This window comes from Notolabrus celidotus, chromosome 7, assembly GCF_009762535.1.
Source record: "Notolabrus celidotus isolate fNotCel1 chromosome 7, fNotCel1.pri, whole genome shotgun sequence".
Classification (NCBI taxonomy): Eukaryota; Metazoa; Chordata; class Actinopteri; order Labriformes; family Labridae; genus Notolabrus; species Notolabrus celidotus.
Genome location: NC_048278.1, coordinates 37,814,770 through 37,834,376, shown reverse-complemented (window position 1 = coordinate 37,834,376; position 19,607 = coordinate 37,814,770). Strand labels below are relative to the sequence as shown.

Here is a 19,607-nt window from a genome sequence, read left to right as displayed (position 1 = left end):
GAGACTGTTTTAAGGTCTGTTTCAGGGCACCCTTAGTGACTGTTTTAAGGTCTGTTTCAGGGCACCCTTAGTGACTGTTTTAAGGTCTGTTTCAGGGCACCCTTAGTGACTGTTTTAAGGTCTGTTTCAGGGCACCCTTAGAGACTGTTTTAAGGTCTGTTTCAGGGCACCCTTAGTGACTGTTTTAAGGTCTGTTTCAGGGCACCCTTAGAGACTGTTTTAAGGTCTGTTTCAGGGCACCCTTAGTGACTGTTTTAAGGTCTGTTTCAGGGCACCCTTAGAGACTGTTTTAAGGTCTGTTTCAGGGCACCCTTAGTGACTGTTTTAAGGTCTGTTTCAGGGCACCCTTAGTGACTGTTTTAAGGTCTGTTTCAGGGCACCCTTAGTGACTGTTTTAAGGTCTGTTTCAGGGCACCCTTAGTGACTGTTTTAAGGTCTGTTTCAGGGCACCCTTAGTGACTGTTTTAAGGTCTGTTTCAGGGCACCCTTAGAGACTGTTTTAAGGTCTGTTTCAGGGCACCCTTAGTGACTGTTTTAAGGTCTGTTTCAGGGCACCCTTAGTGACTGTTTTAAGGTCTGTTTCAGGGCACCCTTAGTGACTGTTTTAAGGTCTGTTTCAGGGCACCCTTAGTGACTGTTTTAAGGTCTGTTTCAGGGCACCCTTAGTGACTGTTTTAAGGTCTGTTTCAGGGCACCCTTAGTGACTGTTTTAAAGTCTGTTTCAGGGCACCCTTAGTGACTGTTTTAAGGTCTGTTTCAGGGCACCCTTAGACACTGTTTTAAGGTCTGTTTCAGGGCACCCTTAGACACTGTTTTAAGGTCTGTTTCAGGGCACCCTTAGAGACTGTTTTAAGGTCTGTTTCAGGGCACCCTTAGACACTGTTTTAAGGTCTGTTTCAGGGCACCCTTAGACACTGTTTTAAGGTCTGTTTCAGGGCACCCTTAGACACTGTTTTAAGGTCTGTTTCAGGGCACCCTTAGTGACTGTTTTAAGGGCTGTTTCAGGGCACCCTTAGACACTGTTTTAAGGTCTGTTTCAGGGCACCCTTAGACACTGTTTTAAGGTCTGTTTCAGGGCACCCTTAGACACTGTTTTAAGGTCTGTTTCAGGGCACCCTTAGTGACTTTTTTAAGGTCTGTTTCAGGGCACCCTTAGTGACTGTTTTAAGGTCTGTTTCAGGGCACCCTTAGACACTGTTTTAAGGTCTGTTTCAGGGCACCCTTAGTGACTGTTTTAAGGTCTGTTTCAGGGCACCCTTAGACACTGTTTTAAGGTCTGTTTCAGGGCACCCTTAGTGACTGTTTTAAGGTCTGTTTCAGGGCACCCTTAGTGACTGTTTTAAGGTCTGTTTCAGGGCACCCTTAGACACTGTTTTAAGGTCTGTTTCAGGGCACCCTTAGTGACTGTTTTAAGGTCTGTTTCAGGGCACCCTTAGACACTGTTTTAAGGTCTGTTTCAGGGCACCCTTAGACACTGTTTTAAGGTCTGTTTCAGGGCACCCTTAGTGACTGTTTTAAGGTCTGTTTCAGGACACCCTTAGACACTGTTTTAAGGTCTGTTTCAGGGCACCCTTAGTGACTGTTTTAAGGTCTGTTTCAGGGCACCCTTAGACACTGTTTTAAGGTCTGTTTCAGGGCACCCTTAGTGACTGTTTTAAGGTCTGTTTCAGGGCACCCTAAGAGACTGTTTTAAGGTCTGTTTCAGGACACCCTTAGTGACTGTTTTAAGGTCTGTTTCGGGGCACCCTTAGACACTGTTTTAAGGTCTGTTTCAGGGCACCCTTAGTGACTGTTTTAAGGTCTGTTTCAGGGCACCCTTAGACCCTATTTCAAGGTCTGTTTCAGGGCACCCTTAGTGACTGTTTTAAGGTCTGTTTCAGGGCACCCTTAGTGACTGTTTTAAGGTCTGTTTCAGGGCACCCTTAGAGACTGTTTTAAGGTCTGTTTCAGGGCACCCTTAGTGACTGTTTTAAGGTCTGTTTCAGGGCACCCTTAGTGACTGTTTTAAGGTCTGTTTCAGGGCACCCTTAGTGACTGTTTTAAGGTCTGTTTCAGGGCACCCTTAGAGACTGTTTTAAGGTCTGTTTCAGGGCACCCTTAGAGACTGTTTTAAGGTCTGTTTCAGGGCACCCTTAGAGACTGTTTTAAGGTCTGTTTCAGGGCACCCTTAGAGACTGTTTTAAGGTCTGTTTCAGGGCACCCTTAGAGACTGTTTTAAGGTCAAAATGCTGAATCTAAATATTAAATATAAATCCGAATGCTAAATATAAATCTAAATATTAAATATAAATCCGAATGCTAAATATAAATCTAAATGTTAAATATAAATTTAAATGCTAAATCTAAATCTAAATGTTAAATCTAAATATTAAATCTAAATCTGAATGTTAAATATACATCTAAATATTAAATATAAATGTTAAATATAAATCCAAATGCTCAATCTAAATGTTAAATATAAATCTTAATATTAAATATAAATCTAAATGTTTAATATAAATTTAAATGCTAAATATAAATATAAATTTTCGAATATTCAAATATATATTCAAATTTAGAATATTCTCTGACAGCCCTAATGGTTAGTAACTTTAATGGGACAGGAAGAGTTAAAGTGAGAGACAGGCAGAGAGAGGAGAGAGAGGGAAAGACAGGATCCCAGTGTGTCAGTCTAAGCCTATAGCAGCATAACTAAGACCTGGTCCAAGCCTGATCCAGCTCTTACTATAAGCTTTATCAAAAAGGAAAGTTTGAAGCCTACTCTTAAAAGTAGAGAGGGTGTCTGCCTCCTGGATGCTGGTTTACCACCTCAGAGCACTACAACACTCAGGAGCACTTAGAAAATGAGAATATGTGTTTCAAAAAACAGAATTTGATTTGTTGTCTTCGCTCTATTTTAAATTAAATGTTTGCTTTACATGATTTGAGAACCATCAACATTTTCCATGAAACTTTCAGAGTTGTAAAAACAGAAAGAACTGAGAGAAGTAAAGAAAGGAGTCTTGTTTTTTGTTTTTTTTACCCTTTTCCCACATTTATTTGAAATTATTTCAAAAGATAAAAACATGGTTGATTAACATGAAATGACCACAGAGTTTCTGCTCCTCAGAGGGAACAAGGTGAGAACAGGAGGGGACAGAAGCGCGTCGGGTCACCTGCGCGTCGAGGTGAGCGAACATCCCGGACAGGAAGTGGAGTCTCATTGGTTGTTTGGTGTTTCTGTGACCCAGACCGGATCCCCCAGACCCCTAAAACATCGTCTCGTTGGCAAAAACCTGCGCTCACATGCGTTCAGCTCCCGTTATGGCCAAACATCCAGAGAAGTGCTACAAGCTCACTACCTGGAACATTGTTATAATCATCTCTTTCCTATATTACAAGCTTTTTACAACATAAAAATAGATCAATAACTATGATTACCTCATTCATTACCTCAATGTAAATATACAATATTTATTGCATTTTCAAATAAACTTGTTTCTTATTTACCTTGTCGTCATCATCTTCCCCCCTACAGAAAATAATAAAATAAAAAGGTACCGATGAGAGTGACAACAGATTCTAGTGTAAGGCAAAGACCAGCAGGGGGCGCTGAAGAACCAGACCTGAACAAGCATTTCTTTTTGTTCCATTAGTGTTTTCAAAGTAAAGACGCCCCTCTGCGTAGACTCTTCTCTGGCACTTAAGTGTTCCTTTTTTTTTTGTGTGTGTTTTTTGGTTTCTTTCTACCGACTACGATCTGTACAAACTGCCCCTTGCATAGCTTCAAACGATAGCTTCAAACGATAGCTTCAACCGATAGCTTCAAACGATAGCTTCAAACGATAGCTCCTCTGCTCGTACACGCCTTCCCTCTCACGGGTCACCAGCAGCAAAATAAAAAGATGCATTCAGAACTTACACACACTCGTCTCTGCAGCCGCAATCGCCTCCACTTGGTCCAGAAAACTAAATCCTCACAGTGTGTTTGGAGAAAGATGTGGAACATGTCTTAGTGTTTTAAAGTTTCTTTTTTTTTTTCGTTTTTTTAAGTCTAAGTGCGTTAAAAAAAAGCGTCATGCACAGTGTCTCGGTTTTAGCAGTCGAGCTGCCGTGCAACATCGCTCCCAGTCTGGAAAAAGAACCTCCCTGGAGTTCAGGATTGTAGGGGGGGTCAAATATAAATCAAGAAGAAGAAAGAAAAGAGGTTTCTGTCAAGTAAGAGACTCTAAAACATGCTGATTATAAACACACAGAGCATGAAACCGTCCTCTCTGTGCAACTGACTCCGCCCACTTTTGGCACACTGACGCAGACGTTTGATTCACCCTCGCCTGGCACTGCTGGAATGGCTATTTAAGACAAAGACTAACAACAACAACAACAACAACAACAAGATAACCCCCCTCCAAACATACGCGTCACTAAGCCCCGCGTTCATGGCGCCCGCCTTCGGATTCGACCGTTTTTTCCGATTTCCCTCCGCAAGCCGACGCCGACACCACGAATAATAAAATCAAACAAAGTAAAAGAAGTTAGGAAAGTCAGCGTTATCACTCGTATCATGAATATGCGTTAAAAACTAAAAGAAGATGGAATGCACAGATTTGAAGTTTGGTCCTGATATGTAGCAGAAGTTCCTCTTCGTCTTGGTCCGGTCAGCAGAGGAAGAGGAGCCGGTCACAGTCAGAGTTTTCTCGTGCAAAAAGACAGAAGGTGGTCGCTGAGTAGTGTCGAACCTGAATGGTGTCGTAGTGTTTACGTTGCATTCCAGCTGGTGGTTTAGTGTTAATGTGTGAGTGTGTTGTGGTGTGTTTGAGTGCTCCGTCACCCCCTCCCCTCTCATCCCCCCGTCACAGCCCGACCGTGGAGTCGGCTGACTGAGAGTTCAAGTCCTGAGCGGAGGCGTGTTCACCTCCCCACGGGTGGCGCGGGAGGAGCTCCTCTCATCATGGCTGAGGGGGGAGAGAGAAAGAGAGGAGGGGTTAAAAAGACGTCTTTAAATATACACAGACAGAGATAAGTGTCGCCGTCTGTCCTCAAATAAAAGACCACCAAACAGGTCTTTTATTTGAGGCAGCTCGGGGACACTTCATCCTTTGATAGTTGAGTAAATGGGGCACAAGGTGTCCCCTCTAGAACACTACGCTCCCAACATGCAGGCTGGCTCAAGTCTCTAAAAGTAGTATGGAAGGTAGAGCCTTTCCTCTCCTTTGGAATCATGTACCAGTCAGGGTCCGGGAGGCAGACACCCTCTCTACTTTTAAGAGTAGGCTTCAAACTTTCCTTTTTGATAAAGCTTATAGTTAGAGCTGGATCAGGCTTGGACCAGGTCTTAGTTATGCTGCTATAGGCTTAGACTGACACACTGGGATCCTGTCTTTCCCTCTCTCTCCTCTCTCTGCCTGTCTCTCACTTTAACTCTTCCTGTCCCATTAAAGTTACTAACCATAGACCTTTCTGGAGTCCCTGAGCTCCCTTGTCTCATAGGTTTATTCTTTCTTTCTTTATTTCCTTCCTTCCTTCCCTCTTTCTTTCTCTTTTTCCTTTCCATGTTTCTTCATCCTTTATGTCTCCTTTTCTTATCCCCTCCTTTCTTTCTATCCTTTCCTTCACAATTTATTCTCCTCTTTTTCTTTCTTCTGGTCTCCCTCTCTTCTCTCTTTTCTTAGTCCTTTCTGGAGTCCCTGAGCTCCCTTGTCTCGTAGGTTCCTCTGGATCTCTGCTGCTGTGGACGTGGTCCAGACTCCAGCTGCTACAACTACTACTATCCGTCTCCCCACTATCATCTCTCTCTCTCTTCATCTCCCTCTATCCCTCTCTCCAACACGGTCTCAGCAGATGTGTGTCTAACATGAGTCTGGTCCTGCTGGAGGTTTCTGCCTGTTAAAGGAAGTTTGTCCTTGCCACTGTAACTTGATAAATGCTGCAAAGTGCTCTGCTCATGGTGGATTAAGATGAGATCAGACTGAGTCCTGTCTGGAAGATGGGACTGGATCTGATCCGGTCTTGATGTTGGGTCTTTGTAAAGAGTTGGTGTGTTAGCTAGCTGCAGCTGTGCTATCAGAGAACATGAGGGTTCAAAGGTTAAATGAGACGGCAGCACTCGTACCCTTGTTGGTCTTGCTGGGGTAGACCTTGCTGAAATGCCGGTACTCCTCAGGAGCGGGAAGATCCTCGATCGGGTGGAAGTTAAACTTGGATTCAAAATCATCTGAGAAACAAAAACAACAACAAGTCAGAAGAAGAGTCAAACTTCTACAGATGTTTGGTGGTTAATATTCTGATTATTATTGTTTAAGCTGCAGCTATTTATTTTTTTATTTATCTGTTTACAGGAATTTTTTGTTGTGATCTTTTTCTTGTTTAAAAAAACAAAAACAAGAAGTTAAGTGAATAAATTAGTTTATTAAAAATAATAATTATGATAAATAATAAATACAAAATTAAAATAAAAAATAATAATTAGAATAAAAATAAAAAAGATAATTTAAATTAAAAATAATAATTAGAATAAATATTTTAAAAAATAAAAATGTAAAATAAATAATGATTATAATTAAAAAAATACAAATTTAAAATAAGAAATATTTTTTAGAATAAATAAAAACACAAAATAAAATAGAAAGAGAAGAAAACAATAGTGAAAATACAATAAAATAAATAGGTTGATATTCAGGTATTTAATTATTTATTCATTAATTTTTGTGACAGTTGAATTTTGTAAAATATTTTTATTTAATAAATGTTTTGCATTTTGTGATTTTTTTGGGGGGGTTTCATGAAATATCTTTGGGTTTGGTGAAATTTTATTTTATGCTCATGTAATATTTGAGGAGTTGTCCTTCAGGGCCACCATAGTGTCCTTCAGGGCCACCATAGTGTCCTGATATCTGTTGATTCCTTTGTGAGGTGGAGAGTTCAGAATATTCAGAGAGATTTAAACCTCTGTCATGCAGCAGAAATGAGAGCAGATGGACACTAGATGGCGGTGTTGCTCAGTGTAACACTGTGGTACTGACTCAGGAGAAGAGGTGACACTACCTGGTCCTTTAAGGAGAACAAGTCAAACCTTGAATGGTTGGAAGAGAAACGCAGATTCGCTAAAGCTTCAGACGTTAATCTAGGAACCCTCAGATAATCCTGACCAACATATCTGACGATCATCGGAGGTGAAAATCTTAAATAAACAACAGCTGCTAAAAGCTCCTGAGGATTAAACGTAGAGGTCTACAAAGATATTAGAATAAATAAAAGATGATCTTAAAGGAAAACTAACTCGTGTGTCGATTCTGTTCTTGATGGCTCTGATGTTTATCTGACTCACCTATGATGGACTTGGAGGAGGACATGGAGGAGTGGCCGTTCCTGATGGGCGGGGGCGGAGGAGGGGGTCCAGCCGGGGTTCGGGAGGAGTTTGACGAGATGGAGGAGGAGGAGGGAGGCGGAGGAGGTTTGCCCACGCGGCTGTGGGGCTCTGAGTTGGCGGAGCTGTGGATGCGGTACGGAGGCGGGGGAGGAGGGGCGTCTCGACCGTTGTTGCGGGACCCGGGGTGGGGCACCTGGGGAGCTGTGGGGACAACACGCACACACAAACACACACAAACACACACACACAAATGATCAGGATGACATGAACAAAGTCACTGAACAACCTGTACGCTTAGCTAAATTGCTAACGTATGTTTCTGATGCAAGTTTAGTTCATGTGTTCACACCTGCAGCAGGTATCAGGATGAGTCTCAGGACTTATCAGCTCATTCTTTTGCTTCACAGAATCTTAAGAAACATCTCGTCATCCTCAGATGTAGAGCTGGGCGATAGATGATACTTGATCATGTAGGACTGGAACGAGTCGATGATTTGAAAGATGATCGTCGTATCGGCATGTTCTGACTGTTCTAAGTTCGTACACGAATGCACGATTTACACATACGACGCCTCCATCTTATTGAGTGATTCCCTTTAATATGAAGCTGCACATGCTCAGTATCACTCGGTTTTAGAAAACAATCACACACTACATTGCTTCCAGGAGCAGGACCGCCGGACAGCTGGAGTCATGTGACCGAGGTTTCCCCTTCTGTAATCACTGAATCAAGGATTCTCCTCCTCCTCCTCCTCCTCTCCTCATCCATGTTGTCTTTCTGGTCCTCTGAAAACCTCTGACCTGTTGACTCCAGGTCTGGCTCCGCTCATCATGACTTTGGTTTGTTGTTGTAGTTAAGTGAAATACGATCTGGTGATAACACAGAGTGTTTTATTCTGAAAATTAACCGGATGTTTTCATTTTGTTTTGGTGAAACCTGACTTCCTGTCCCGCTCCATCTGCTCTGTTGAGATTGATGCGTCGTGCTCCGGCATCCGGCAACAATAGAAGTCTTGTGTATCTGATCCGGAGGGCTCCGACCTGCCGGATCAGAGACACAACAGGAACCTAACAGAGCGGATCCAGTGGAAGTTAACACATTGACTAGAATAGAGACCATCAGATCTGGTGCTGTGACGGATCAGAGACGGACTGGACATGGACTAGGTGGAATTTGGCCGTGCTCGGCACAAGTTGGCCAAACTGCACACACACATTCAATCTGTTTAAAAAGCTACGTTAACTTTTAAGCTAAGGCTACATCTTTAAAATGAGTTTCTAGTTCTGTTCAGTAACTTTCTAAATAGTCTTGAAAATAACATGAAAAAGAACCGGGGTGGTGACGTCATTATTTGTGCCATATCGCCCAACCCTACTCAGACTTCTCCCTTAGCTTCAACAGAGTCAGAAAAGTTGTATTGGAGGTCAAAGTATCTCCATATATTGCTGTATCGATATTTTTTCACACCTCTATTCTGAAGCGCTGTTTTGAGGCAAATCGGCGGCGGCAGCCATATTGGAAATGTTGAACTCAAGACAACTGCTGTCGAGCGATTGTGACGTAAAGAGGCGGGCTTTGAGCCTCCTCGCCAACAGCCTGTCAATCAAGTCAGCTGTGCCTCTCATTGGAGGACCAGTAATCTCAATATCTTTGAAATTACCGCGATACAGTGTGTGCCGATCAAGAAACAAGCTATCCAGACTACACTTGTTTTTTTGAACCAGGCTGTAAACATGTTCATTTCTGCTGTAAAGATCGGCTTCTTTGAATTGGTGTGTATGTGGTTTCTGATACTTCCAGAGCCAGCCTCAAGTGGATCCTTGATGAACTGCAGCTCTTAACACTTCCTCATTGGCTTCAATTCTCACGGCAGGAGGTTGCTGCTTAGATCAAGAACACTCATCTGATGTGCAAACATTCTCACAAAGCAACTTCATGTTTCTTTTATCAGTAACAACAAACCACTTCGTCTTATCATTTTTTGTTGGATTTTTTTGAGAGCTGATTAATTGTTCAGTCGTTTTCAGTCAAAGATGCTCGTTTGTGTCATTGATGATGGTAAATGAGGAGTCTGGAGGTGATTTGGATGCGTCACTAAAGGTCTTTGGGAGACTTAAAGGTGAGATATCACGCTTTTTTCATCAATATATATTGGTCTAAGAGGTCCCCAAAACATGTCTTTAAAGTTTATGCTCAAAAAAACACTTTGAAATCAGATTTTGGTCTGCCTGAAAAACCCTCTTCTTCAGCCCTCCTTAGAACAGTCTGTTTTCTCTCTGACCACGCCCCCTCAGGAAGTGGGTGTGGCCTCGGCTGTCCAGCACGTTGATCTAATGTTTACATGTTGGCTGAATATACACGGCTGCTCACAGACCCGCGTTACTTCAACCCTCTGAGTCTGATCCAGAATCTGATCCTGACGGAGAGGCGCCTGCAGCAGGACCTTTCTGAACCATTGGTCACAGATTTAGTGTTTCTTGTTGTTTTATTTGTCAGACTGTCGACGTATGTCTTGGTACCCAGCTACGAACATGTAGCTATGTGGCTATGCTAACTAGCACTAGCACTTTTCCATGACAAATAAAAATCATCCACTAGATCTTCAAATCTGCAGACGTGGGGAGTCAAAGCGACCTTTGTGTTTATTAAGACAGCCTACAACTAGCATGCCTCCCTCCTAAGCTCCTTGTTAGCACACATGTGTGCAGGGAATGAAAAACGGAGGAGGGGTTGAGTTGTATTTTATACAGTCTATGGGCTGAACAAGCTCCGAGCTCTGACTTCCTGTTACAGACCGGATGGCGTTGTGACGTATGAAAAACACTGAAAACTGAAACGGCTGGTTTCAGCACACATTTACAGAAAGGTGGAGAAATCAGAACAGGGGCAGAATGGAGTCTTTTACTTTTCAGGGGGTTTGTAGACAGGGACACAGATTTCAGGGAGAGAACCATTAAAAAGTCCATGTTGCATGATATGTCACCTTTAAGGTGAGTATGAAGAATGAATATAACCGTAAGTTGAAGCCTTCATCGGACAACAGAAGAGGAGCAGGAAAAGGAAGACGTCTTGTGAGTCGATATGAAATGTAGGGGCGAAGCACAGAGAGTGAAAGTGGGGAGGAATGCTGGAATATTCCACAGGGCTTCAGGAATGCAGAGAAACCAGGAGGCCTCGTGGCGAATCGCTGCAGCGTCCAATCACAACACGGAGCTCTGGCTAACAAGTGCCTTCCTGTTTCGTATGTTCACCCTGAATTCAGATTATGGATATGTTTCCAGTGAGCTACAAATCTGGAGAGGAAGACAAATCATCTGGAGGCTTGATTTCTGTTACATGTGATCCTCTTTCTGCAGAAACTTTAGACACAGGAGAGGAAACATGTGAGATAATCCACAAAGAATCTGCCCCATCAAGCCTGAACACGTACGCCGACACAGAGCCGATCCACTCCACGTGTTGCAATACTGGAACTCCCAAACTGTGACTCCAAAGAGAGATGAAGAAGTGATTCCCTTCATGTCACAGATGTTATTAAACTGGACTGGAGCATGCTCAGTGTGTGTGTGTGTGTTTGTGTGTGTGTGTGTGTGTGTGTGTGTGTGTGTGTGTGTGTGTGTGTGCAGAGAGCTGGAGAGGATGTCAGGATCCATGTGATATTTATACTCCTGCTCTCTGCGTCATGTGGAGGAAATGTTTGTTGATTCATGGCTGCGTGGGTCATGAAGAGGTTCGGAGATAACAAGACAAAACTCGAGTCGGCCTCTGAATGAACATTCCTCCGGCAGAGAGAGTGAAGAGAGGTCGAGTTAGTCACTGATAATGTTTGAGGACTGAGTCAGGAGGACGTAACGCCCTCTTCAAACGGATGACAGTAAGCAGACGACAAGAAAGAGGAAAGAGGAAGTAGGTTATCAATAATCTTATTGTTATCAGCACCTCTGAGTCCGGATCGGACTGGCAATCATAAAGCTATCCTGTGAGGGAAGTATGAAGTCCTTGAACTCTGAAATACAAGACGTCAGTCCGCTGTGTTCTCACTGACTGTAATGTCATGTTTCAGAGTATTTAATTAAAAGCTTCAAAGCTCTACATTTTTACACCCTCAGCTCAAAGGTTACGTCTGTTTATTATCCAGAGCTTGATCCGTAAGGCTTTTATCCAAAGTGACGTACATACGAGAACAAGAACAACACAAGCAAAGATCTAGACAAGAGGAAACAAGATCAGTAAGAGGAACAAAGTGCTTCAAGTCCATTTGGGTGCAGGTACTGCCAAGCAGTGTAAAGGCAATGCACAAAGTAAATAAGGAACATCTACAATGAAGCAACCAAACCATTTAAGACCTTCCATTATCATCATCAACAATTAACATCACCACAATAATGACCAAAGTACCAAGTGCTGGGTCACTCCAGACCTGAACACAGAGTCCCAGAGTAGAGCAGGACAGTGTGAGTCAACTGTAGCTGGAAGACATGATCTGCCCCTGGGGACAACAGTGGAGAAGAGTCTAGCTAAGTGCATAGTGCTTCCTAAAGAGCTGGGTCTTTAGCTGTCTTTGGAAAGTAGAGAGGGACTCTGCAGATCAAATGGAGTTGGCCAATTCATTCCACCATTTAGGGACAACAGAAGAGAAGAGTCCAGCTAGTGATTTTGAGGCCTTGTGTGTTTGAAGCACTAGGCGCCTTTCAGAGGCTGAGCGTAGCGGGCGAGAAGGGGTGCAGTAGACCTGGATGAGGGGTTCCAGGTAAACTGGAGCGGTTTTGGTTCCTGCTTTGTAAGTCATGATTAGAGTTTTGTATCTCATGCGAGCTGCAGCTGGAAGCCAGTGTAGCTGCAATGAGCAGGGGAGTGACATGAGCTGTCTTAGGCTGGTTGAAGACCAGACGTGCTGCTGCTGCATTCTGGATCATCTGCAGAGGTTTGACTGTGAATGCAGGGAGGCCTGCCAGGAGAGAGTTGCAGTAGTCAATGCGTGACATTACAAGAGCCTGAACCAGGAGCTGTGTTGCGTGTTCTGTCAGGTAGGGTCTGATCCTCTTGATGTTATAGAGGGAAAACGGCAGGACCGAGCAATCGAGGAAACATGAACCCTGAAGGTTAGCTGGTCATCGATCATGACACACAGATTTCGGGCAGACTTAGTGGGCATGAGGTTTTGAGATCCAAACTGGATATTGGTCTGTGGGTCCACAGTGGGACTGGCTGGAATGATAATAAGCTCAGTCTTATTATGAGTGAAATTAGAATAACAAACGTACAGCTTGATGACACTGAAGGCCAAAACCTGCCAAAAGAATGATTAACTTTTGATTTCAGGTCAATTTAAAGAGTTAAACAAACAACCCTCTCTCATGGTCGCCTGCAGGTCTGTTTTTATAACGGGGTGATTCAGACCTGAGACATGCAGCACCACGATCCGCCTCTACCCGAGCTAATTAAATTATAACTTGGACTTTGTTCAGGTCTCTGTTTTTACTGGCTGTACTCCGACACTATAAACTAATCATTACTTATTATCCTGCTGTCTGAGTTTGGACAGATATCAAACAGGAACAAGGAAGAGACACAACAGGAGCCCAGAACCAGGACTGTGCTCTGTGTCCTGTGTGGTGTGTGTGGTTTTACCTGCTCTGCGTCCAGGTGGCTCCCTGGCGGGCGGTGGTGGTCTGTGGCCCCCCTGAGAGGATGGAGACGACGACAGAGGCGGTGGAGGTGGAGCGTGGCTGCGTCCGATGCTGCCGGCTGCTGACGTGTGTTTTTTGTGCAAGGAGTTCTGCCTCTGCGGCAGCTGCGGAGCTCCGCCCCCGTCTACCTGTGACGGCCCGTTAGAGACGCCGCCGGATGCGTGCGGTCTGTACGGCGGGGGAGGAGGAGGAGGAGCCGAGGATCCACCCGTTGGCGGCCTGCTGGAGGATGGAGGCGGCCTCACATTGCTGGAAGGGGTGTGGCCTCTGTTTGGAGTTGGTGGGAGGGGCTTCTCTCTGTTGTGAGAAGAGGAGGAGGAAGAGGAGGAGAGGTGGAGTGCCTTTTGATTGGGGGTCGGGGGAGCGTTGCCGCGGCCGCCTCTGTTGAAGGGTGGAGGAGGAGGCGGGGCCGAGGTGCTGTGCTTCATCCCGCTGCCTGTGGAGGAGCTGCTGCTGCTGCTGGAGGGGCGGGAGATGTCAGGGAGAGACGGGCGGTGGGAGCGCTGGTGCTCCGGAGGTGAGGGCGAGCTGGAGCGGCCTGTAGGGGGGCGAGGGGCCGCAGACCTGGACCCTGGAGGCTTCAAGGCGGACCTGCCCACTGAACCTCCGGCTGAACCATCTAGATGATGAACAGAGAGGGAGTGTTGATATCACACAGGTCATCTATTTTACATTTGCACTTCACAGATTCTCCCTGTAAATAATTCATATCTCTAAAAACAACCAAGTTCTAGACTTCATCCATCATTCAGGATCCTCGCTGCTTTAGAGCTCACCTCAGGTACGTCTGCTTCATCAGAGATAAAAGAACAGATAAAAATAACTCTGATCATATTAAATATCTGTCCTGTGGAATGGCCGGGGGGATTTTTGCCCATTTTAGATTTGATGCCAGCAACACGCCTGGACTCTTCTACTACAGAGCCATGCTGTTGTATTCCGTTTTGGTCTTCCTGAAGACCTCATTGTCTGGATGGCAGCATATGTTGCTCCTAAACCTGTAGATATTGTTCAGCATTAATGGAGCCTTCACAGATGTGGAAGCTACCCATGCCATGGACTCTCATGATCCACATATCATCAGGGACGCTGGCTTTGAACTGTGAGCTGATAACAAGCCGGGTGGTCCCTCTCCTCTTTAGAGCGGAGGACACAGAGTCCAGGATTTCATCAGGACACAGGACACTTTTCCACTTCCCCTCAGTCCATCTTAAACAGGCTCAGGTATAGAGAAGTCTCTGTGGTCCTGGATCAGGTTTATATATGGTTTCCTCTGTGCATGGTTCAGTTTTAAACTGACTTTGTGGATGCAGTGACTTCCACTACAGAGTCATGTCTGTGTTTAATGCAGTGAATTCCACTACAGAGTCATGTATGTATTTAATGCAGTGACTTCCACTACAGAGTCATGTCTGTGTTTATTGCAGTGACTTCCACTACAGAGTCATGTCTGTATTTAATGCAGTGACTTCCACTACAGAGTCATGTCTGTGTTTATTGCAGTGACTTCCACTACAGAGTCATGTCTGTATTTAATGCAGTGACTTCCACTACAGAGCCATGTCTGTATTTAATGCAGTGACTTCCACTACAGAGCCATGTCTGTATTTAATGCAGTGACTTCCACTACAGAGTCATGTCTGTGTTTAATGCAGTGACTTCCACTACAGAGTCATGTCTGTTCTTAATGCAGTGACTTCCACTACAGTCATGACTGTGTTTAATGCAGTGACTTACACTACAGAGTCATGTCTGTTTATAATGCAGTGACTTCCACTACAGTCATGACTGTGTTTAATGCAGTGACTTCAACTACAGAGTCATGTCTGTTTATAATGCAGTGACTTCCACTACAGAGTCATGTCTGTGTTTAATGCAGTGACTTCCACTACAGAGTCATGTCTGTGTTTAATGCAGTGACTTCCACTACAGAGTCATGTCTGTTTTTAATGCAGTGACTTCCACTACAGAGTCATGTCTGTGTTTAATGCAGTGACTTCCACTACAGAGTCATGTCTGTTTTTAATGCAGGGACTTCCACTACAGAGTCATGTCTGTTTTTAATGCAGTGACTTCCACTACAGAGTCATGTCTCTGTTTAATGCAGTGACTTCCACTACAGAGTCATGTCTGTTTTTAATGCAGTGACTTCCACTACAGAGTCATGTCTGTGTTTAATGCAGTGACTTCCACTACAGAGTCATGTCTGTTTATAATGCAGTGACTTCCACTACAGTCATGTCTGTTTTTAATGCAGTGACTTCCACTACAGAGTCATGTCTGTTTTTAATGCAGTGACTTCCACTACAGAGTCATGTCTGTGTTTAATGCAGTGACTTCCACTACAGAGTCATGTCTGTATTTAATGCAGTGACTTCCACTACAGAGTCATGTCTGTGTTTAATGCAGTGACTTCCACTACAGAGTCAAGTCTGTTTTTAATGCAGTGACTTCCACTACAGAGTCAAGTCTGTTTTTAATGCAGTGACTTCCACTACAGAGTCATGTCTGTGTTTAATGCAGTGACTTCCACTACAGAGTCATGTTTGTGTTTAATGCAGTGACTTCCACTACAGAGTCATGTCTGTGTTTAATGCAGTGACTTCCACTACAGAGTCAGGGTTGTATAACAGAAGCAGAAGTATAATAAATACAACATTTACCTCCAATGGGTCGTAGTTTTGGCACACCTCCTTGGAATAAGCCTCCCATCCCCATTGGCCCACCACCTCCAAAACCTCCTCCTCCTCCTCCTCCACCGCCGCCACCTCCACCTCCACCTGATTCTGGTGGAACACAAATGTTGGTAGAGATGAGTCAGAAAGCAGAACTAGAGCAACATTTTAATATTCAAATATTCAGAGAGATAAGATGATCTATTGCGGATGGACGAGTACTCGAGTACAGGCTCATAAAGGAGCACCAAGCAGCTAACACATGAGTGTAATCAGGCGGGTTGGTCAACATGTGACGTGTGTAACTCACTCTCTAAGGCGGGGGCGCTCCGATCATTGACCACGCCGACCTTCTTTAGCCTGGCACCTTTGTGGATGTCGGACAGCAGCGCTCCTCGGCCTTTGGTCTCAGAGGAGCTCAGTTTGGGGGGCGTCGTGTTCGCCTGCAGACATTAAACATGACGTCAGCTTGATTTAAAAAACACATAGCTCCACTTCTACAGGAGTGTTTTAATCCTTCTGTCAGAGAGAAACACTTCCCTGTGACTGACGGTCGTTGTTTTAAAGCCCTTTGTGCTTTTACTGAGTCTTAATTCTCAGTAATTCCTCGTCAAACCCGTTCTCTGTCTTCAGTTATCTTCAGCAGGTCACTTAATATCTTCATCAAGTCAAAGTGACTAAATGTCTGCAGCAGAATGGACACTGACCTGGCTGAAGGTTGGGGGAGGCGGGGGTCCAGGGGGAGGAGGGGGAGGGGGGGGAATAGGCATCCTGACCCTCTGTTGGCACCTCTCTGTGTGTGGGGGGGGGTTAAGACCGGTGTCTTCAGCGTCTCAGCTGGGACGACACACGACGACTCCTGAAAAACAACAGACCAACATATGAGTTAAAGAACGATCACTGGCGTACGGGAACATCTGGAACTCAGCGGCCACATGAGAGGACGCTCAAAAAGGAGCAACTTCTGCAGAATCACAGGAGAGTAAGGAGACGTGGACGCTCCTGTGGCAGGATGAAAACACATGTTCACATTTAAGAAGCTGGAACTTCAAAAATGTGACTATTTTTCAATCAAACTAAAAGATACCAACACAGTCAGGTCAGGGTAGGGCTGGGAGATCAGGGGGTGGGAATTGATCAGATTTGATCAATGTCAATGTCATTGTTGATTCTGCTTATCAATCCAATTCCTTATCAGTTCTCCTAACGATCACTGAGTGTTTTTTTGAGGGGGAAAAAGTAGTTCTACCCAGTCTTCTGCACCAAAAGGAACCATTTTATTATTTCCAAAATTATGTCTGAACATGAACATATTCAACTTGAACAGACTGAACAATAGGTTGACCTCATTCTCGGCCGCCTGGAGGAAAAGACATTGAATTTAGAGAGGAAAAACGCTTATCCTCCGGGGGTCATCGCGGAGGTGTTTTACCCGCTCTCGGTGCCTGATTTCCGGCCGTGCGAGTCCAGACGTGGCCCCTGGAGCCTGGAGGAAAAGACTTTGAATTTGGAGAGGAGAAACGCTTTTCCTCTCCATGTTTCCTCGGTGTTGAAGGAGTGTGACGTAGGTGGGCGTAATTTTAAATCAAATTATGCAAATGATCTCCACCTGAGAAAAATAAGAATCTACAAACTTAAACTTAAATTTTCATCCTACACTAAGGACCTGCTTCCTGTTAACACGGTCAAAAATGATGGATTCAAGAAGCTCATCAGAAACTAAATCCAGATACAAGCTAACAAACTGTCTTCAACTTTCCCTCAGGGGTAAAAATCTGCCTTTAAATTCAAATGAAATAATGATTTGATATTTATCATGGTAATTGTCACTGATCTGAAAAATGTTATTGTGATAACATCTTTTTCAACATCGCCCAGCTCTAGGTCAGGGTCACAGGAATGTTACATTGAAGAGAAAACAAGATGTAGAGCCGGACGCTCTACATGGATCACTCTGTGTCTTCACAGAGGAAACAAACAGCTGATCCCAGAGAGCTGAAAAAAAAAGACATTCTTTGGAGGAGGAAGCAGTTACTGAAGCAGCTCCTTGGAAACACCACAGAAGAAGAAGATGAGCCTTTTAAAAAGAAGCTTCAGCACAACGACGACGAGGGCTAAGTGGGAGAGAGGCTGCTCTGAGTGTTTTAAATCTCTGTTAGTCTGAGTAGTCCTGAAATCTGGCCTGGTGTTCCGGTTTTAAAAGTGACCCTGTAAACTGGAGACCTTCAGCTGAACGTGTCAGTGTTTGTGTTGATTCATTCATTGCTTTTTCCATGTTTTTAACCGCAGGCACATTTTCACTTTTTTTCATGTTTTTCGGCTTTTGGAGCACAATTTCAAGTTTGAGAAAAATTTATTTTTTCGACAGGGTCAACTTTTTCTGTCAAATTCTTTTTTTTTTTTCAAAAAAAAAAATTCTGTCAAAAAAAAATTTTAGTCAAAAATAGTTTTTTGTCAAAAAAATTTTTGTAAAAAAAATTTTGTCAAAAATTGTTTTTGTCAAATTTTTTTCAAAAAAAATTTTTTAGACGATTTTTCAAAAAAAAATTCAAAATTTTTTTTTCAAAATTTTTAATTCAAATTTTTTTTTTTCAATTTTCCAAAAACGATTCAGTCATTGTTTTTTCATCTTTGATTCACTTGATTTCCCCTTTTTCATTAGGTTTTATTTGTTCTATCTTTTTTGTATGTGTGTGTACTTTTCAAAAGAAGAAGCTGTGATTCTCTTGATTTAGCAGCTTGTAACAGTAGTCTTCTCTCAGCCCACCGTGAATGCGTCTCTCCTCCCGGTGTTCCGGTTTTAAAAGTGACCCTGTAAACTGGAGACCTTCAGCTGAAAGTGTCAGTGTTTGTGGAGTTTACACAGCTGTTGAAACACAGAGGGAGTTCCTGGGAATGCAAACTAGTTTAGTTTTTATTAAGATTTCAAAATATCCTCATCAGATATTTAATGATGGTCTAAAGACGTTTATGAGGGATGCATCCGGCTGAGAGTCTCCAGTTAACAGGGTCGCCGTTTAAACCAAAACACCGGCCGATCTCTGCGATCACGGCTTTTTGAGTTCAAAAGGATTTTAAAGCCGTGTTGAAACGTCTTTGCTACTCGCGCTTATCTCCTCTCACGTGTTGATTCAGTGAATCCATCTGTGATGAAATATAGCACCATCTAAAATAGACCAGCTGAGTCTCTTCATGCTAACAGGCTAACTGTCGTGTTGCTCATAATGATACCTGCCTGTCCGTCTGCTTCTATGGGGTCATCTGTGATGAATGATGCCTGACTTACACAATCTACCCGGGACTTCAGCCCGCGGTCGAAACACAGACAACAATGGGGGCACAGGAACCTTATAGTTCAGAGTGAAGTAGTTCTGGGGGCTAAAAGACACCGGAACTCTTGGTTGAAATGCACCTTTAGGGATGAACAAGGAGACCGTCTTTAAGAGCTAAAATAAAGAACACCTGTTGCTGAGTCTGTGTTCTCTACACCGTCCTTCTTATACCCAGAATACACCTGTGCCTGAGACTGCTTTAAATGTGTCATCCCTGCACACAATACTGCTGAGGTCACTGGATCTCCCCAAACCAGTTAGCAGTCTGGGCCCATTGTTGGCTCATGCAGGCAGCGCTGGCTCCTCTCACCCCTCCCTCACCCTCTGCTGCTGCTCCATTCCTCAGACTGAGAGTCGGGCAGGTTTTCACTCAGAGAAACCAGAAGGAATCTCACCCAGCAAGCTCGCCAGTCAGCCGGTGACGTGATTCCAACCGAACGACACGGCGGCGGGGACAGAAAATGAGAGTCGGGGGTGTTACACTCGTTTTCTGGAGGAAATAGGAATGCAAGAAAGGGCCAGAGATAGAAAGAGAAGAGATTCAATGACATTCTTTCATGC

The 19,607-nt window shown here is 43.9% G+C and overlaps 1 protein-coding gene across 1 annotated transcript in view; it reads right to left on the bottom strand.

Annotated features, from left to right (window-relative positions):
• Window positions 1-3,013: 3,013 nt before the first annotated feature.
• Window positions 3,014-19,607, bottom strand: part of wipf2a (WAS/WASL interacting protein family, member 2a) — a 23,155-nt gene continuing 6,561 nt past the window's right edge. Inside the window, exons 2-8 of the mRNA XM_034688974.1 lie at window positions 16,422-16,573; window positions 16,025-16,157; window positions 15,703-15,825; window positions 12,981-13,658; window positions 7,307-7,549; window positions 6,092-6,193; window positions 3,014-4,934 (exon numbers count right to left, since the gene is read on the bottom strand). Of these exons, the coding sequence (XP_034544865.1) occupies window positions 4,891-4,934; window positions 6,092-6,193; window positions 7,307-7,549; window positions 12,981-13,658; window positions 15,703-15,825; window positions 16,025-16,157; window positions 16,422-16,484 (1,386 nt within the window). The 5' untranslated portion in view covers window positions 16,485-16,573 and the 3' untranslated portion in view covers window positions 3,014-4,890. The remainder of the gene's footprint in view (window positions 4,935-6,091; window positions 6,194-7,306; window positions 7,550-12,980; window positions 13,659-15,702; window positions 15,826-16,024; window positions 16,158-16,421; window positions 16,574-19,607) is intronic.